This window comes from Quercus lobata, chromosome 5 (genome assembly GCF_001633185.2).
Source record: "Quercus lobata isolate SW786 chromosome 5, ValleyOak3.0 Primary Assembly, whole genome shotgun sequence".
Taxonomy (NCBI): domain Eukaryota; kingdom Viridiplantae; phylum Streptophyta; class Magnoliopsida; order Fagales; family Fagaceae; genus Quercus; species Quercus lobata.
In genome coordinates this window covers 33,822,592-33,842,964 of record NC_044908.1, presented here as the reverse complement: position 1 = coordinate 33,842,964, position 20,373 = coordinate 33,822,592, and the positions used below count along the sequence as shown (strand labels likewise).

The 20,373-nt window shown below is 37.6% G+C and overlaps 1 protein-coding gene and 3 non-coding genes across 5 annotated transcripts; 3 read left to right on the top strand and 1 right to left on the bottom strand.

Moving 5' to 3' along the window:
- Window positions 1–10,077: 10,077 nt before the first annotated feature.
- Window positions 10,078–16,613, bottom strand: LOC115992044 (BRAP2 RING ZnF UBP domain-containing protein 2). Of its 2 annotated transcripts, none has more exons than XM_031116084.1 (12): window positions 16,279–16,613; window positions 15,381–15,496; window positions 15,163–15,277; window positions 14,896–15,010; window positions 13,407–13,504; window positions 12,418–12,524; window positions 12,054–12,300; window positions 11,898–11,951; window positions 11,546–11,689; window positions 11,287–11,351; window positions 10,695–10,749; window positions 10,078–10,588 (listed from the first exon to the last, which is right to left on the bottom strand). In XM_031116084.1, exons 1-12 carry the CDS (start codon window positions 16,549–16,551, stop codon window positions 10,421–10,423), a joined length of 1,557 nt encoding a protein of 518 aa, XP_030971944.1. In that variant the 5' UTR covers window positions 16,552–16,613; the 3' UTR covers window positions 10,078–10,420. The 2 variants fall into 2 exon arrangements, with proteins under 2 accessions (XP_030971944.1, XP_030971945.1); XM_031116085.1 differs by having other exon boundaries at window positions 15,163–15,271.
- A 2,548-nt stretch (window positions 16,614–19,161) lies between these two features.
- On the top strand, window positions 19,162–19,280 carry LOC115993297. Its single transcript, XR_004092917.1, has one exon. It is a non-coding gene; the product is annotated as a 5S ribosomal RNA (ribosomal RNA).
- Window positions 19,281–19,498: 218 nt separating this feature from the next.
- Window positions 19,499–19,617, top strand: LOC115993285. Its single transcript, XR_004092906.1, has one exon. It is a non-coding gene; the product is annotated as a 5S ribosomal RNA (ribosomal RNA).
- A 218-nt stretch (window positions 19,618–19,835) lies between these two features.
- On the top strand, window positions 19,836–19,954 carry LOC115993273. The gene has a single exon (XR_004092894.1). It is a non-coding gene; the product is annotated as a 5S ribosomal RNA (ribosomal RNA).
- Window positions 19,955–20,373: the final 419 nt, after the last annotated feature.

The following is a 20,373-nucleotide window of genomic DNA, read 5'->3' as shown; positions in this document are numbered from 1 at the left end:
TGCCATCCCTACACGAGTAACAGCGGAGATGAATACCGAGCTCACCAAAACCTTCACCAGTGAAGAAGTCACAAGAGCTCTCCAGCAACTCCACCGTACCAAGGCCCTGGGACCTGACGGTATGTCTGCCATTTTCTTTCATAAATATTGGAGCTTTATGTGTTCTAATGTCACCACCATGGTACTGGATGTGATTAACCTCAATATGTCTATAGCAGAACTCAACAAAACCAACATCTCCCTTATTCCAAAATCCAACAACCCCACTAGAATGATAAAGTTTCGGCCAATTAGTTTATCTAATGTAGAGTACAAGCTTATCTCCAAGGTTCTGGCCAACCACCTTAAAGTCATCCTCCCCATGTTATCACGGAGAACTAAAGTGCCTTTACCTCATAAAGGTTAATTACAGACAACGTATTGGTTGCATTTGAGCTCATGCACTACTTGAACCACAAAAACGAAAGCAAGGAGAGCTTCATGTCCATTAAACTAGATATGAATAAGGCGTTTGATTGGGTGGAATGGGGCTTCGTCAAGGGTGTCATGGAAAAAATGGGTTTTGACAGGAAATGGGTTAACCTCATCATGCAGTACATCTCTTCAGTCTCATACCCAGTGATCATCAGTGGTAAGGCCTATGGCAACATCACCCCCTCTAGAGGCCTTCACCAAGGCGACCCATCTTCCCCTAGACTTTTCCTCCTTTGTGTTGAGGGTCTTTCTACTCATCCACCAAGCAGCTAGGTACCAATCACTTAATGGCATGTCCATCTATAGGGGTTGCCCTACAATCACCCACCTTTTCTTCGCAGATGACAGTTTGCTGTTTTGCAAGGCAAACACTTCGGAATGCATGGAGTTAATCGACATCCTTAAAGCCTATGAAAAGGCCTTGAGTCAGAAAATCAACGCAGACAAGTCATCGGTCTTTTTTAGTTCGAACACTCCCTTTGAGGTTAAAGAAGAGATCCTGAGGATTCTTGGTCCAATGCAAGACATTAGGCATAAGAAATACCTCAGTCTCCCTTCGTTAATAGGGAAATCAAAAAATCAAGTGTTTGCTGAAATTAAAGAGAGGGTGGGAAAGAAGCTAGCTGGTTGGAAGGAAAGCTTCTCTTTATCGGGGGTAGAGAAATTCTAATCAAGGCCGTTGCTTAAGCCATTCCAACGTATACCATGAGCTTCTTCCAATTACCTTAAACACTATGTGATGACCTTGAACGAATGATGAGAAATTTATGGTGGGGCCAAAGGAATCAAGAAACAAAATTGGTATTGGGTAAGTTGGAAGAAGATGTGCAAATCCAAGCTCTTTGATGGTATGGGATTTCGAAATCTCCAAGCCTTCAACTTGGCATTATTAGCCAAGCAAGGGTGGCAAATTCTCTCAAATCCCAACTCCTTAGTGTCATGGGTTTACAAAGCAAAATACTTTCCCCACGATGATGTCCTGAACTCTAAGAAAGGCAGCAACCTAAGTTACGCGTGGAGGAGTATCCATAACAATCTGAAGATTATAAGAAAAGGCACCCGGTGGAGGGTGGGAAACAACAAAAGGATCCATATTTGGGAGGATAGATGGCTCCCAATTCCGACCACCCATAAGGTGATCTCTCCCCCCCCCCCCCCCCTCAAAAAATCTTTCAACAACTTCCCAATGGTGTCCTCACTCATAGATGAAGATATCAAATGGTGGAAACCAAACCTTGTAAAGTCCCTATTTCTTCCATTTGAAGCTAACACCATCCTTAGAATTCCTATAAGCTACAATCTTCCGGAGGATAGTCTAATCTAGTTGGGGAAGAAAAGTGGATCTTTCACTATCAAGAGTGCCTATTACGTTGCTACTAAGGCGGTTGAACAATATGAGTCGGGGGAAAGCACATCTAACCGCTCAGACCCACCTTTTTGGAAGAAAATCTGGCAACTCAAAGTCCCACCTAAGGTCAAAATTTTTGCTTAGCGTGCCTGCATGAACGGACTTCCCACCATGTACAATCTCTGCTACAGAGGTTTGAACTCTCCTAGGTTTGTCCTTTATGTAATAAAAGTATGGAATCCACTTCTCACGCCCTTCTGCATTGTAATCATGCAAGACAAACTTGGGCTTTGTGGTAGGACTGCCCAAAGGACATTACAGCAACTGAATTGGACATTATTGACATCGCAGGCCAATTCATTGAGAAAGGGACCTTCAGGGAGCTGGATATCTTCTTCATGACTACTTGGACCATTTGGGGAAATAGGAACCAAGCCATCCACAACGATGCAGGTATCCCTCCATTGCAAGTGTGGGAATTAGCAAGAAGAGTCTTACTTGATTTCAACAATGCCTGCATCCAGCCCCCCTTAACGCAACCTACTCCCCACCATAAATCCCCCCCCCCCCCCAACTAGGCTTCTTTAAGGTTAATGTAGATGGAGCAACTTCAGATAAAGGGAGGAACTCTTGCATAGGTGTAATCATCAAAGACTGCTCAGGCAACCCCATCGGAGCTTTAAGAAAACCCCTCCCATCAGACTTTTTTGCCGAGGTGACTGAGGCGTTTTCGCTTCAGAGATGCAGATTTCTCGAGCCATCTTTGAGTCAAACGCTCTATCAGTGATTCAATCTCTAACCTCGAGAGACTTAGGTGGTGAGGTTGGTCATATCCTTCATGATATCAAGTCTTCTTTGCACTCCTTCTCATGTTATTCCTTCATGCACTTGAAAAGGGACGGCAACAGAGCAGCCCATACGTTAGCCAGGGAAGCTAAACTCACGGGCCAAACTCAGATATGGAAGGGTGTCACCCCCCCCCCCCCCATTTAGCAAATTCTCAGGGATGATTTGTTGTAATTTCTCTTGTTGTTTATTGCTTGTTTCCTTGCTCTGTTGTAATTCAATTTCAAGTTGGAATGATACTCTTCCAAGTTTACCATAAAAAAAAAAAAAAAAAAAAAAATTAAAAAAAAAAAAAAAAAGAGGCTAAAGGGATCACTGCACTCGCACAAGCTGAAGGCTTTTACTTGAACACCCCATTGAAAAAACTGGGAGGAAATTACACTTCGCTAAGGGACTACATGATGGTCAACAACATGGACGGAGCCATTCATGGACCGGGGGGAGGGGGGGAATGGCCCCCCCTAATTTTTTTTTTAAAATAGTATAATTATTTAACTATATATTTAGGTACTAATTTTAGCAACTTCCTCAATAAAATTACATTTTGTCCCCCTTATTGATCATTATAGGAAAAATACTATAGTTACAAACTTTTTTACAACATTTTTATAGATTATTGAGGTAGCAAATTCTTACTGGTTTACATCTGGGTCCACCACTTACATCACTTTTTTATTTACTAATAATCACTAATCACAACAAAAATTTGTAGATCTAAAAAAAAATATATATATATATATATATATAAATATATATATACAAGCCCAAAATATTAGCCCAACAACAAAAATCACCAATAGGCAGTAGCAAAGCTTTAAAAAAAAAAAAAAACTGAAACTAATCAACCAATTTTACCAAAAACAAACAACTTAACCCTCTAAAAAACTTTAAACAAAATAATTGTCCTTACCAACAAAAGACACTCTACACACATACCAGGACACACACCAAAATTAATAAAAGAAAACCTTTGCCGGCTAAGCAATAGAGCCAAAAGCCGAAGCGACTACATATAACTAACAATAAAACTGCCCCCCTAACTTCAAGTTCTGGCTCCGTCCCTGTCTTCATCGTCGTTTTTCTGGGCCTTAGTTATGTGCGGGGGACTTCAATAAGATCGCCAAGGCTCATGAAAAGTTTGGTGGTTATATACAACCTCATCAGCAGATTCACATCTTCCGAGAGGCCATTGATCAATGTGGTTTTGTTGATCTGGGCTACGTGGGATGTAAATTTACTTGGTATAAAAATTACCCATGTAATGTTACAATTTGGGAATGCTTGGATAAGGCTTCAGGAACAAATGAGTGTGTGTCCTCTTTCCTGGCCTCAAAGGTGATGGCTCTCGAATGTTGGTCATCCAATCACAAGCCCATTGTAATCTATCCCTTAGGGATTCCAGAGAGAAGGTCCAAACCATGGAGGTTCAAACAAGCTTGGTTGGAGACTGAGAGCTGTCATGACTCAATAAAATTGGCATGGAGGACAAACAACAGTGGTTCACCTATGGCTCAAGTCAAAGGGAAGATCAGAGTTTGTCAAAAACAATTTTCTACAATATCACAAAGACTCTAATCGACAAGAAGAAATTGTTACAGAAGGTTGAAGAGGCGGCTTTAGGAGGTGGTAGTTTCGAATAAGTGGTGCAATTAAAAAATGAAGTTGGGTCTCTACTCTCATAGGAAGAAAAGCTGTGGCACCAACGGTCACAAGTGCATTGGGCGCAATCTGGAGACAAGAACACAGGACACTTCCATAGTAGGGCGTCTCATATATTTCGGAGAAATAGAATTATTGAACTCCAGAATGACAATGGTAGGTTGTGCTCGAAAGTTGATTCTATTTCTGTCCTGTTTCTCAACTATTACCAGAACCTCTTCTTTTCCTCTCACCCGAGTCAAATTGAAGCAGTTATACAATTCACTCCATGGGTGGTGACCCCATATATGAATTCTTTCTTGACTGGAGTTTTTACTAGGTCTGAAGTGGATGCATTCCTTAAAACATATGGTGCCCCTAAAGGCCCCAAGACTTGATGGTATGACTCCCATTTTCTTCAAACTTCTGAATTAATGGAAATGAAACCAATAACAAGTTATTTTTACTTTTAGGATAACTTAGGTACTTACAAAATCATCATCTAATTCTCACCTTGGCAATGTATGATAAAGCCCATGGAAGACCCAATAGTACATTTTCTTTTATTAATTAATATTGAAGAGTGAGAGGAATAGTTCAATGCTTTATAGAAACTTGGTGCAACATTTATGTCAATGTAGCTTCTTATGGATAATAAATTGCAAGTTTTATTGCTTCTAAATTCCTTATCTAATAGTTGGAAGACTTTGGTAGTGTCACCTAGAAACTATGCTCTGAAAGATGTGTTACAACTTGCAATGTTCAATGATAGTTTGTTTGATAAAAAAATTAGAAGAAATGACATGGGTAAGGATAATGCACAAACTCTTGTCACAAAAAACACGAGGAGAAGTAAAAGTTCTTAGGAGTGCGTTAAATCCAAAAGTTGATTAGAGTCAAAAGTGAAACTTAAGTGTTTCAACTATAACAAAGAATGTCACATTAAGAGAAACTACAAAGCTTGGAAAAACAAATAGAAGGATGAGAAAAATCAGAACAAGGTGGATGATCAGAATACTATTGTTGTCACATTATGTGTTAATTATTTTTTGTAGGAGATGATGAATGTTGCAATTTTACTGATCTTTGTGTTAAATGGGTGATTGACTTAGCTATATCCTACCATGCCACTTCAAGAAATGAGCTATTTAGTTCATAAAAAGTAGGAAACTTTGAAGGATGTGTGACAATGACAATTTTGCTGACATTGTGGGAATTATTAATAGTTTTGTTGAGTGTAACACTAAATAAACCCTAACCTTGAAGGATGTGTGACATGTTTTGAATATGCGTTTAAATGTGATTTCCATTCATGTTCTAGAGAAATAAAGTTATGGGAACTATTTTAATGGTGGCAAATGGAGATTCACCAAAGGATTATTAGCGTTTGCTAGAGGGAAGATTTGTTGTCACTTTAAAAGACAAAGACAAGTAAACTTGTGCAATGATGTAGGTGCAACAGGATGATTCTTCGCCTAACTCGTGACATAGGTGGCTAGCTGACATGAGTGAAAATATATTCAGAATGAAGATTTTGCTGTTGTGATGATTTCACTAGCTCCCAAAGTTTTGTGGTGAGCATAAATTTGAGTATTGTAATCTCTATTTTATTATGGTGGATTTTCCATATTTGCCTTGGAATATTTCCATTCTATTTCTCCTTATTGCTTGAGATCATTTAAATTTAATTCCCACATAGACAAAGAGATTTATTACGTCTTAAGGGAGACAAAACTCATCATTTATGAGATTCAATAATTCATGACCCTCTAATTTGGTTGATAAGTAAGAAAATTTGACCATCTCTATTTAATGCAATATTAGGCTTAAGAACAAATTTACAAGAGATGTATGTTCATTGTTCAGCTACAAATGACGGTTGACAATCGAGTGACTTTTATTCAAGGATCTACATTGACCCAAAATCTTAAAAACCACATGAAATCCTACAACCATTGTTTACCATATAGGTTGCAGTTGGTCCTGAAAAATTGGAAGGATCAAGACTTCAACGTGAAGCACAGACTGTATTTTCTTTATTCCTTTTTCCCTTTTCTTCATCAAAAAGTTGAGAATGCTCAATGGAGGATCAAAGGAACAGTTTTGTTTATTTCTCCCCACTCCCACACCACCCCCCCCCCCCCCCCCGGGGGACCCACAACAACAAAAAAAAATTGAATGATGCATTAGAGAGATTAATTTGTACATTTGAACTAACTAACTATTAAAGGTAGCTCAATAGGTCCGTAGTAGTAGTAAATTCATAACCCAAAGAATTTCATTAGAATTAGAATTTTCTCTTCTTCTTTTTTCTTTTTCTTTTTTTTTTTCTTTTTTGTGATAAGCAAGAAAGATATATATTCAAAAGAACTGCTTTATGCAAAGAAGCACAAAGCATATCAAAGATTACCAAAAAAAAAAAAAAAAAAAAAAAAAGGGGAAGAAGAAGAGAGCTAAGGAACAGAGGAAGAGATTCACTAAATGTGAGTATCCAAGCCCTAGACCAATCAAAAAGGGAACAAGTAAAGAAATCAAGCAATTGGTCATCAAATCTATCCAAGTCTTCAAAGGTCCACCAGTTACGTTCCTTCCAAATACACCACATCAAACACAACGGAACTAAATTCCAAATGTTGTGATTTGTTCTTTCCTGATACAAGAGTTTGGGACCCGGGTCGTCTTGAGAGTTGTTTAATTCCATGGGAGGCAGAATTGGTGAGGAGGATTCAAGTCTGTGAGGATGGGGCAGAGGACACTCTGATTTGGCCTCTAACCAGTGATGGGGATTATAGTGTTAAGAGTGCTTACCGAATGTTAGTATCTGCCGATTCTATTCTTCAGCCAAGTTCATCTAGTTCGGGTAATCCTGGGTTGGTGTGGAAGAAAATTTGGAAGATGAGAGTTCCAAATAAGATCCGGCGTTTTATTTGGCGCGCTGCAAAGGATTCTCTGCCTACGAAACAGAACTTAAAAGCCCGGCATATCCCAATTGATGAGGTTTGTGATGGGTGTGGTGAGCATACGGAGTCGACTGTGCATTGTTTATGGCTCCGTGATCAAGTGCGGTCAGTATGGATGTCGCTCCAGGAGTTTCGGTCTTTGGTTCATAAGAAGTTTCGGACCTTTTATGAATTATTGGAGGAAGTTCTCAGTACAGAGTCGAATCGGAAGGTTGCTTTGTTCGTCACTGTGGCATGGTGTTTATGGCAGCGTCGAAATCGTGTGAGGGAACGTCAACCATCTTGGCAGCTTCATGAGCTGGGTGAACATGCGCATAGGATGGTTGATGAATTTTGGAATGTGAATTCAAAAGAGCATGGTGCGTCTATCCCTCGTTCAGTGGTTCGCTGGTCTCCTCCGCCTGAGGATCGTTTCAAAATAAATTTTGATGCAGCTTATTTTGAGGATTCGGGTTCTGCAGGTATTGGTGTAGTTTGTCGAGATCATTCAGGGCAAGCTATTGCGGCTCTGTGTCAGAATTTGGGCAAGGTGCAGTCAGCTGAGATGGCTGAAGCTTTGGCTGCTCGAAGAGCTGTGATTTTCGCCAGGGAGATGAGTTTGTTCGACATTATTGTTGAAGGTGACTGCCTTACTGTTATTCAGGCTTTGCTGCATGGTGGCCCTTGCCCGCTACTGTTTGGCCATATCATTGATGAGACAAAAAGACTTGGTGGAGTATTACGACGTTGTATGTTCCAACATGTCAGGAGGAATGGGAATAGATTAGCTCATTGTCTAGCTAAAAAAGCAGTTTTATCTGCAAGTTTTGAGGTTTGGGTAGAAGACCTACCCGAGGACGTGGATGTTGTTTTCCAGTCGGATCTTCCTTGAATTGGGTTTTTGTTTCGTTGTTTTTTTGTAGTTCGTTTCTTATTATTAATAAAATTTCGCTTACCTTTTTCTCAAAAAAAAAAGATAAGTGCTTCCCCAACCAACTCCAGCAACCAAAAAGGAAATCTGCAACTGATCTTGGGAGAACCCACGGAATCCCAAAAGTTCTAAAGACAAAACTCCACAAACGATGAGCCTTCCCACAAATGTAGCAACAAATAATCAACTGTCTCCCCACAACAACGATACATGATGCACCAGTCAACAAAATCAAAACCCCTACTCCGCAAATTATCACTCGTGAGAATCCTATCCTAGGCGGCTATCCAAACAAAAAAAGAGACGTCTACGTGCCTTGACCTTCCAAATACCTTTTTAGGGGAAAAAAAAACGGAAGAGGAACCACATAACTTATGATCAAACGAGCGGATATTAAAATCTCCATTGTTCGTCAACTTCCATCTCATACAATCACCCTCATCCACTGAAGGTAAATTGGCAGCCAAGAAACGAAAGAAATCATCCACCATCTCCATCTTCCAATCATTAGGAACCCAAATAAAACGAACATTCCAACTTCTCCTACCCCCACTCCTAGCCTTATCAGCAAAGTATTAATAAAGGCAGCTCTATTAGTAGCAAGATTGTATAAGACCAAATAAGCCAAATGAAGAGGAAGATCCCCACTCCACAGATCTATCCAAAATTTCACTCTATTCCCCACCTCAACCTAAAACTGGATGTGTTTGCTAAAAGCATCCCACCCCATCCGGATACTTCTCCACAAATCACACACATGAACACCCCTTCCCAACTTGGAAGTCCACCCCCCGCCCCCCATTCTTCCCCAAATTTAGAAGTTACAACCCTCCTCCAAAACCCAGTTTCCTCAATCCCGAAATGCCAAAGCCATTTTCCTAATAATGCTTTATTGAAGGTGGTCAATTTCCTAATTCCTAAGCCACCATTGGCAATAGGTATACACACCTTATCCCATCCCAACAAATGTGTCTTGGAATCACCCCATAAGAAATCCCTCTGCAACTTCTCAATTTTGTTAGCCACATGAGTAGGGATGGTAAAAGAGATAAAAATAATAAATAATAAATAAATAAATAAAGTACGAATACTAGATAATATACTCTTAAGCAAAGTCAGTCTACCACCTTTAGACAAATACAACTTCTTCCACCCAACTAGTTTCAATTCAATTTTTTCCAATATGGGACTCCAAATAGAGGGGGACTTATAAGACGCCTCCAATGGCATTGCAAAATAAGTCATTGGCAAAGACTCAACCCTGCAACCCAAAATCTATGCCAAAGCATTCACATTATTCACCTCCCCTATAGGAACCATTTTTCTCTCAATTCAGAATCCTTCCTTCTTTCATTTTCATATCTTCATGTCTCAATAAAGATCAAATCTAAATGAGGCAGTAAGTTTATCATTAATTCATGCCCAATCTCAAATGCCAACATATTGGGGAAAAGGACATATATGTGTTGCTTGCCTGGAACACTAAAATGGCTTGAAGGTGCAGCACTCAGCAGCAGTGTAATTAAGAGAGCACTAGCAAAGCACAAATTTATTCTATATAATAGACATTATGGGGAATTCTTGGGTATGCTAATATTTGTCAATTGTAGCGTTTTAATGTTGTTATCAACCATTTTATTTTTGATAAACTGCATCTATTTATTAAACAAATAAAAGACCAGAACACAGGAGCAATCCAGCCTACATGCATCTGAGATGACAGTAGGGAGATTCGGCTTAATTGCTTGTTACAACAGAAGGAACTTCTAAGACTAACAGCTAGCTTAGCAATAGCATGCACTGCAGAATTACCTACTCTTCTAACCCAACAGAAATTACAATTTGAAAATAACTTACTAAACTCTAAAATATTATCACCCATTTTAATAACAAACAAAATTGTATCAAAAAATAACAAACAAAAGAATATCATTATATTAATTTTTATAACATACACAAATTATCAAAGATAATTATAATTTCCGACTTTTAACCAAAATTACAGTAAATCTATACTTCAAAAAACAATAGTCTAGATACATATTTACAAAAATTACTATAAAACAAACAGTATAAAAATAAGCCAGGTAGCTACAGAAGGGGTTTAGGATTCTTTAATCACCAATAAGTTTCAACCAGATAAAACAAACGATATAAAAATAAGCCAGGTTGCTACACGATGTTGATAAGACAAGAAGTGTACTGTACTCTCTTTTTTTCCACACAAGATGGATCATCCATCCTTCATCCTTTGCTCCTTCCCCTGTTACTGACGTTCCTGGCCCCCTTAGACTCATTACTCGAAGAGGATTCTATTGCTATTGGCAAAACAGTGCCATCCTTCACTTGATCTGACAATGATAGCTCCTCCATTGACTGTCCAGCTTCGAGGTGCACCATCAGATCTCTAAGCTGCAAATATGTGGAAAAGCACGAGCCCCCGTTAGTATAGATGCATGTATTTGACCAAGTATTGTGTCCAGGAAAGAGGAAAATAAATTTGGAATTCATTTGTCACCTGTTCTTCCAAGTCATGAATTTTATCATCTTTTAGTTTCAACACCTTTTTCTCTCTGTAAAAGAACATACTCAAGGTATTAGAGCAAAGAATTAACCACTTTCATTGTCATATTGTCAGGCATCTACAAACGTTGTGGAAATCTAATACTGCTTATGGAAAAGTAGATCAAAGCTGAAAAGCTCCAAATAGCGTCTCAAGGGAAGGAAACATAGAAAAAAAAAATTGAAATTAATAACTTTCAAAGAATTTCAAATAGCATCATGCAGCATTATATGTGCTGTTTCATGAAACTCAAATGTGATCCTTTTACACTATTCTTGTATATGGCTCCAATAAAACAAAATGGAGCCATTCAAATTCAATGGGACTTCCAGATATGCTTTGTAGGCAATGAAGGCATAATAAGCCCACAGAGAATGATTAGAGCATAAACTGGAAAACTAAGTCTGCTTAAATTTTGGTTGATAATAGAATAGCCTAGCATCACTTCATGCTACATATTCTTTGAGACAATGTGAAATTTACAATAAATATATAAAGGCACAAGAAAATTTATTATCTTTGCTTAGTATCACTTCATGTTTCTTACCTCTCTTCAATCTCAAGTATTTTAGCTTTCCAAATCTCCTGATTTTTCAAAAGATTCTCATTAAGCTGCACACAAACACACGAAAACTTAATTATTTTTTTTTTTTTCTATATACAAGTATGAAGACTTAAATTGTCTAAATATAGAGCTCAGAATTCAGGAGATTGAACTAAAAAACGCAAGAGATATCATCGCATGATCACTTATTTCATTAGCAATGCGCATTTCTCAGTCAGGAGCAGAAGAGCTTAATACTTACATCATCAAGAATTTCCTTTTCTTTAACACATCTGTCTAGCTTGGCCTGCATCTTCTGCAGTTTTTGAGTGATAGCCGTGCCAACAGCTTTAGAAATTTCCCTTTCAGTCTCTTCTTTGACGTCTTGCAGTAAGGACTCAAAATACTATGATCAAAAACAGAGGTTTACCATTTCTGAATAGGCAGCCTAGAAAACTATCCACTTTTGGACTATCTTCTCCATCAAATAATTATATAAAGGAAGCATTCTGGATAGATTTGTTATGATTCTAAATGAACAAAAGTCAAGCTCCAATAAATTCAAATGAGAAGTCACTAAATGGAGTATTTCAAACTCCAATAAATGCACTTACTAATTTTTGGTTCTCAAGTTGAGTGGCAAGCAATTCATTGTACTCACTAACAATCTGCACATGAAAAAGAAAATGGAGTATTTCAAATTAGAAGGAACATCATCACACTGAAATCAAAACAATCTTTTGAGATAAAATTTAGACGAATATCATTACAGCTTCAACTTTACTGTTCAAAAGGGCTTCGTTAAATCCAGAATCTACGCATTCACAACTTCCACACCCATCATTAGCATGCACACAATGGGCATTTAACTCGACCAACTTTCCGTCAGTTTTGGATTGAATTAGTCGGTGAACATAGTTGTCACCCACGTAATCCCACACACGTTGCGTTTCCAATTCAAGAGAATAGCAATGTTGTGTTTCTTTCCAATGTATTATGGCATGTCCTCCTTTATACCTATATCAAATTTTGTTGAAGGAATTATAGAAAGACTTGTGACTAACACCACAAGGAAAATCCCCTTTTATTTCTTCTAAAATCAAAGAAAAAAATGATGGGGAAAAATCTAATTACCTCCCGCAGCCAACAAAGCCACAGATAACACAAATCCAGAGATTCTCAGAAGTTTGACAAACAAAACATATGGATTTTTCAGGCTGCTGCTGACAATACCGACAAACCTGAAATATATGCGGAAGACAAGTCAACAAATTCACAAACAACTACTCAGCAAATTTTTGATGCAGCAGTCATTTCATAAGAAATTATAGCTGCAGTAAGCCTCTAAAAACTAAACAATTGATAAAATCATGAAGACAAAGGTTGCTTATACCATCAACTGTGGGTTAAGATTTTTTTTTTATTGAAAAGCTCCCAACACATTAAATTATGACCTCAAGATCAACCTTTGCATTATGACATTTTATGTTACATGATACTTCAATGTCCAACTCTTTTATGGAGGTTCAAAAACCTCCAACCAAAATCAAACTCTTTTATGGAGGTTCAAAAACCTCCAACCAAAATCAACTACAAGTCGTGCCCAGGAGTAGCTAAGCCTCTCCATCTCTCAAAACTCAAAAATGGTTATGGTGGTGATCGCAGCCATGACAAGAACTGAAATCCATGAATAAGATTAGAAATATTTAATTCTTGCCGTCAATGTTTTAAGGGGATGGCTCTGAAATGAGTCTTAAATTGCAAGAGGGAATGGTTTGTTCTGGAGCTTTAGAGGTGGTGGTAGAAAGGAAAGCTGATTTAGAGATGATAGATGATGGTTGTGCCAATCGAAGGCTTACAGGATTTTCTCTTTCCAGCTAATAATAAACTTACAAAAGTAGTTGAATCATTTTCACTTGAAACTCAACTAATTGCTGATTAACAGGGGAGGATATTGACATCCCCTAGTTAGTAAGACTAAATATATAAACCCTAAGATTTAGTACATTAGGAATGAAATCGACATTCTTCTCTTTCAATCACAGTCATGGCCCTATGATGCATTACAGGACAAATGTAAACACACACCCTGAGATTGTGCCACCACTGGAAAAAAGGCTTACCGGGCAAGAAGAATCTGTCCACTTTGAAATACAAGAGCAATGAAAAGAATGATTGCAGATTGTTGTGAGAATTCCACTCATTTCTTGGTCTAATCTCTCTGCAAAATGAGGGATAGATAAAGAAAGGAATCCAAGCACAAAGGAACATGTAAAAAGAGGTCACCATCCTATGCAAGCAGTTTTGACTTCAAAGCATATACATTTTAAGCTCTAGTAACAAGGCATGGCTAAAATAATAAACATAAAAAAATAAAAAAAAAAAATGTATAATCTAAAGTTCGAAAATAAAATTAAACGAATGAAAAATGAAGAAAATTTGTGAGGGTAGGAAAAAAGAATAAGAAACAATAAGCAAGCAAATCCCAAACCAAAACTCACAGAAACACTAGATACCAACTTGGCAATTGGGTTGAATGTCAGTACGATTAACATGCCACAAAATATTTTTTCCCCCTTTTTGATAAGTAACATGCCACAAAATCTTCAAAATCAAGCAAGCTAAAAATCTCTGAAGGTTTTCCTAGTTAGAAAATCACAAAAAAAAAAAAAAGAAAAGGGTCATTTCAAGTTTTTTTTTTTTTTTTTTTTTTTTTTAAGTTTTCATTGTTAACATTAGACATATTATAAGTACTAAGATAATCAACTAAAAGAATGGTAATACATTTCCTCTACCTGAAGTATAGACTATAGATAATGTATTAACAAGATTCACTAAACATAAACCATCTTCATATTGAGAATAAAAAGAGAAATATGGAATGTACAGATGTTTTGACAATTAAAAGAAAATGATGGATAGTTAACATCCAAATTTTACACACTTGAGGAAGCCCATATTACCATGAGGAATACATTTACTTAAAAATTATATATAAAGGAATTTGTACTCATTAAAAAAATTTACAGTTGCACATTACATTATTAAGGTTTGGATGTTGCCCATATGACCAAACCTAGGCCTCCCTATTCTCAGATTCTCAGCTACCTATTATAGATTACTCTCTTCTTATCATTTCTACAATAAAAACATCAATTGCATAGCTCTGATAATCAATACCTAATGGTCAACCTCAACAGAGCAAAAGCAATGAATTCCAACTAGGTGCCTGTTATAGATGTTCATTTAAGTGCATCTTCTATGAACAAAGGAACATCAAGAATCATACCCTAAAAGTAACAAAAATTAAGTGTTTAGGAGATCACTTCAAATAAGTGTCACTGTTTTTTTCTTTTGCTTTTGTAACAATCAACTTATGCAACATATTTATATAAGTAACCATTGGGCTTAGTAAATAATAATTAGCCACAAGATGTCATGCTGTAAACTTTAGCTGTTCCAGTTACTCCTTAAACGGGAATACTAGAAAGATATTAAGGCATTTTAAACCCTCACAATCTATTTTGTTTCCCACCTAAAAAGGTTTAGCAAGTGCTGAATGAAGATCAAAACTATGAATCCACACACACACACACACAAAGACTTGCATACCAAGACAGACTGGACAAGTGGGCTGTTCAGTTGAGCTTGCAGGGGATGCCTGTGCATGTTCAATTGAGCCTGTATACTGCACATCCACCGTGAAAAGCACATGGCAAACCTCTACCTATATTTAGAATCGAAATAAAACTAATAAATTACAATAGCAATAATATGTTTAGGATGGTACCCTTATCCTATCATTTGTGCAAAACTATACATAATTCTCAATGTTACTAGAAATTTGAAAATCAGATATTTATTGATAGCAAACTAAACCTCTAGGGATGAGAATCGCCTCCCATTGAAATGCCTGTAGAAGTTATCGGTGGAGTCCTGACCATCAAACCTAATCAAAATACTGTACCGATCCTCCATTCCGTCATTTCTAAACCTCAAACAAGAAGAACCAACAAAACAAAGTTGAAACTCGACCACAAACATTAAATAAAACAACAAAACACAATATAACTTTGGATTGATTTCCAAATTCAAACCTCACAATTCGCATCTCTAAGATATGATGAATGAATGAACCGCAGAACTGGCAGAAATCTGCATATGTCATGTGATTCGGCACTCGTAACACACAAACAAGAGCCTTCCTTCCAACCTAAAGAGCACTAAAACAAACATCAACGTCTCTTGAAGTTCCAAAAACAAATTTTGGACCTTCTTAAACTAACACACTTCAATGAAAACTCCTATAATGAATCACATTTTAAACAAAAACTCATACTGAAAGCTTCAATCGCTTGAGTTGAGCTTCTTCAATGATTTTTTATGATTCTCAGAAGAAATGTAACATAGAAAATAGCTAGATTTCAATATTTATGGTTTTCTATGTGAAGGACGGGGGAATATTACATGAGCAATTTTTTGTGTTCTAATTTTTGAATTTGAATTTTTTTTTTTTTTTGGTTAGTCCTGTTTGGATGCCAAGAAAGTGAGGGAAAACAAAAAGGCAAAAAAGGATGATCAGAAACGGAAGCCAAATGGTTAAGAAATGAGACAATTTGAAGCGATTTTCTTTCCAAGCTCTTTTTTGGTTAGTTTTTGAATTTGAATTTTTTGGAGAAGGATGATAATAAATGAAAAATAAATACTTTGGCTCAATTTTCTCAGCAACAAAACATGAGGAATCAAAAATTGAAAGTTAATCACAATCAGTCAGTCTCAGAAAAAGCATTATAGCATGTAAAGAAGTTTTCAATTTTGCACAAGTTTCAGCAAAATATTAGTATTAGCTCTAATACATATAATGTTATTGCTGATTTAACGCTCATTCCTCAGGCTTTCAATACAAGTCACTTCTTTTGCTTTTTTTTTTTTTTTTTTTTTTTTTGGTAATGAATATGAGAATTGAGAAACGTCGTCGGTGAAAGATGAGCTTACAGGGAGATCGGAGGAGGTGGAGGAGGATGAGGAGGAGGAGGAAGAGGAAACGGCGTCGTCGCGAAAGAGGTGCATGACGCCACGGGTCTCTTCGATTCTAGGGTTTCCAGAGGAGAAAGGAAAGGCCTGTGTTAGAGATGAGAGTGAGGACGATATGGAAGTGGAGGTGGAGGTAGAGGTAGAGTCGCCGGAGATCATCGCTGGCGGTGGCCGCGATACCTCGTCGTTTGATGGTCCGGCCATATCTGTTACTGTGGTGGAAGTCGTCGGCATGACTGGATGTAAGAGACCGGAATTTAGCTTACCTTTAGCGGGAGATACATCATATAAATGGCTTTGTGTGGGATTTTTTTTTTTTTTTTTTAATTTCATATTTATACGTATTTTTATTTTTTTGGTATAACATGTAAAATTTTTCAAGTAAATCACCAAAATTAATAACTCAATTAATGAAGTCTCTGATATCAAAGATATGATAGCCGCCACCGACACTGGTCTCCAAAATGATGGCTTCGGATACCAAACCACCTACAATGGCTACCCCATCCACTCAATCGACAACATAGCCACCAAATTGGTGGAAAGAGAGTCCTTTGTGTTTTTAATTTATCAAGTTTTTAAAAGTAAAACATTTTATAAAGGATTTTATGATTAATGAAAAATATTTTCAAAACAAACAGAGCACAGATAATCCAAAGTTAAGACAATGCCACTTACATGCTCGAATTTTCATAATATAGTAGCGTATAAATGTGCATCAACACTAGTAGTCAAACTTTCTCTAAAAAAAAAAAACACTAGTAGTCAAACCCCTGCCAATTTAACATTTTACCTAAATTTAGCCTTCCACCTATGAAAGAATTTAATGGTTTATTTAATTTTTATTATTTATTTGTATACGATAATAAATTATTTTATTTCCTTGAAATTTAAATTTAAAAAACTATGGATGTATGGATATATGTATGTATAAAAAATTATCCTTTGTACTATTTAAAAAAATCTCAAGCAACATGTAAATGCCAAGCCAATTAGAAAATAAAGTAGAGTATTTTAAGAGGGAAAAACAATTAGAAAATGGAGGCCACAAAGTTTGCATGCCTAAGGAGGGGTATGATCATATACAAGAAGATGTGTTCTGTATACATGGAATCCTCAATAATTTGATGATGCAAGTAGGAGTAAACAGTTTAATAGCACAACAATTATCCATTTTACCGACTATAGTAAGAGTAGTGGCAAAGTCAATATTTGAAATTAAGGGGGCAAAGTTTACCCACATTAAAGACAAGCACAACGCACACACATATATAATAATTAAGAGTAATTTGTAGAATAAAATATCACGCATGCGTGAATATTAAGCGTTATTTTTACGTTAGAAAACCCATAAAAGATAGCATATACATTTTATTATAGGTTTGAAATTTTAGAATTTAATTTGAAAACAATATCAACTTATGAAGATTATTATATAATTACATCCAATTTTTAATTTGCATTGCATAGATGTTTTTGGGAGATCTACAAGTAGACAAAAAGAAAACAAGCATTCAAGGTGACTAGATATGCATAAAACGCACATAGAAAGTTTGAAACTTCGAAATGCCATAACTTTTGGCTCGGTCATCTGTTTTGGACGCATTTTTTTTTCATTTCATATAACTTTTCGAGATCTACGCGCCTCAAACGCCGAAGGCGGTTTGCCCCAAATTTTTTGCCAAATTCCACTTATTTTGAGAGGGATGGCATTTTAAAGTTTTTTTCCCTAAAATTTATTATGTTACAAGCTCTTTTTCCCTACAATGGTCTAGAAAAACGAATTTCTGGATTAATGATCCTAAATAACTATTGGTAAATATCACCACCGTATGATACTAAACATTCAAAAACGTATGCATTAAAAAAGAAGAGTAGAAATAAAATTATTGTAACTTTCAATGAGAGGGTTTATTGGTCAATTGGTTTGGTACTTTTGTCCCAAGTACTAAGTCAATAGTTCGGTCCCCCATAAACGCAATTGCATGTAATTATAATTTTTTTAATGGAACACGTAATATAATTTTTAGTAGATCAAAATTTCATTTAACTTCCCCTCCTCCGATTCTTTTTTTTTTGAGAAGAAAAGGAACCACTTTATTCATGTATGGAAAAATTATGAAGTTACATCAACATAAACTAGATAGGTAATGTCGACTGGAACAGATTCCATCCAAAAAAACTTCACCTCCTCCCATGATAATTGTCAACCGAATTGGGTCCCCCATAATGTGCGAATTTCCTTATAATCATTTAAGTAGTTTATAGCATTTCTGAAAAATACACAATTGAAAATATAATATATTTGAATGCAACAGTTTTCATTTTTTTTAATTTCAAAACTTTCCAAACCAAGTTTTATAATATTACCGTGAACTATTTACTATTTAATTGTAACATATTTCTTAAACTAAACATGATTTCACTTGTATATAAGGCCAGCCATAACTATTTACTTTTCTAATTTTACTCATACTTTCTACTTTTTGTATATCTGGGAGACAGCGTGCAAAATTCTATAGACGGAGCATCACAAGAGACTAACCCCGGCCGTTCAACTGTGCCACATCATGGAATTGATGGTAACAATTTATCTCACAATTTGTTTTGTATTAATTAATTTTCGTTAATATTTTTTTTGGAAAATAAATCGTTTGAATATATATATATATATATATTCGTAGGCTTAGTCTGCCCCAGGCCAAAAATACGAGCCGCCGATCTCGTTTTGGGTGCTAATTTGGTGGCGGCGATCTCGAAATGCCCTCGGGCTGCAGCTCCCTGGTGTTAGAGCGCATCGCTGCATTCGGATCCTTTATAAGGATTTAACGCGCTTATGCTGATGGGTGCGATCATACCAACACTAATGCACCGGATCCCATCAGAACTCCGCAGTTAAGCGTGTTTGGGCGAGAGTAGTACTAGGATGGGTGACCTCCTGGGAAGTCCTCGTGTTGCACCCCTCTCTTTTTCTTCGGATTTTTTTTGTCGTTTACGTCGGTCCAGGACGCTCGCTTCGTAGGCTTAGTCTGCCCAGGCCAAAAATACGAGCCGCTGATCTCGTTTTGGGTGCTAATTTGGTGGCGGCGATCTCGAAATGCCCTCGGGCTGCAGCTCCCTGGTGTTAGAGTGCATCGCTGCATTCGGATCCTTTATAAGGATTTAACGCGCTTATGCTGATGGGTGCGATCATACCAACACTAATGCACCGGATCCCATCAGAACTCCGCAGTTAAGCGTGTTTGGGCGAGAGTAGTACTAGGATGGGTGACCTCCTGGGAAGTCCTCGTGTTGCACCCCACTCTTTTTCTTCGGATTTTTTTTGTCGTTTACGTCGGTCCAGCATGCTCGCTTCGTAGGCTTAGTCTGCCCCAGGCCAAAAATACGAGCCGCTGATCTCGTTTGGGTGCTAATTTGGTGGCGGCGATCTCGAAATGCCCTCGGGCTGCAGCTCCCTGGTGTTAGAGTGCATCGCTGCATTCGGATCCTTTATAAGGATTTAACGCGCTTATGCTGATGGGTGCGATCATACCAACACTAATGCACCGGATCCCATCAGAACTCCGCAGTTAAGCGTGTTTGGGCGAGAGTAGTACTAGGATGGGTGACCTCCTGGGAAGTCCTCGTGTTGCACCCCTCTCTTTTTCTTCGGATTTTTTTTGTCGTTTACGTCGGTCCAGCATGCTCGCTTCGTAGGCTTAGTCTGCCCCAGGCCAAAAATACGAGCCGCTGAACTCGTTTTGAGGGCTAATTTGGTGGCGGCAATCTCGAAATGCCCTCGGGCTGCAGCTCCCTGGTGTTAGAGTGCATCGCTGCATTCGGATCCTTTATAAGGATTTAACGCGCTTATGCTGAGGGTGCGATCTAACCAAACACTAATGCAACCGATCCATAGAACTCCCCAGTTAAGGCGTGTTTGGGCGAGAGTGTACTAGGATGGGTGACCTCCTGGCAAGTCCTCGTGCTGCACCCCACTCTTTTTCTTCGGATTTTTTTTGTCGTTTACGTCGGTCCAGCATGCTCGCTTCGTAGGCTTAGTCTGCCCCAGGCCAAAAA

Excerpts from the sequence above, each read along its gene's own strand:
- LOC115992044 (XM_031116084.1), bottom strand. The coding sequence starts at position 16,551 with ATGCCGACGACTTCCACCACAGTAACAGATATGGCCGGACCATCAAAC. Across the intron at positions 15,497-16,278 it reads CCACCTCCTCCGATCTCCCT|GTTGGAAGGAAGGCTCTTGT; the intron begins GTAAGCTCATCT and ends AGTGCTCTTTAG. Across the intron at positions 12,301-12,417 it reads GGCTTTGTTGGCTGCGGGAG|GTATAAAGGAGGACATGCCA; the intron begins GTAATTAGATTT and ends AATTTGATATAG.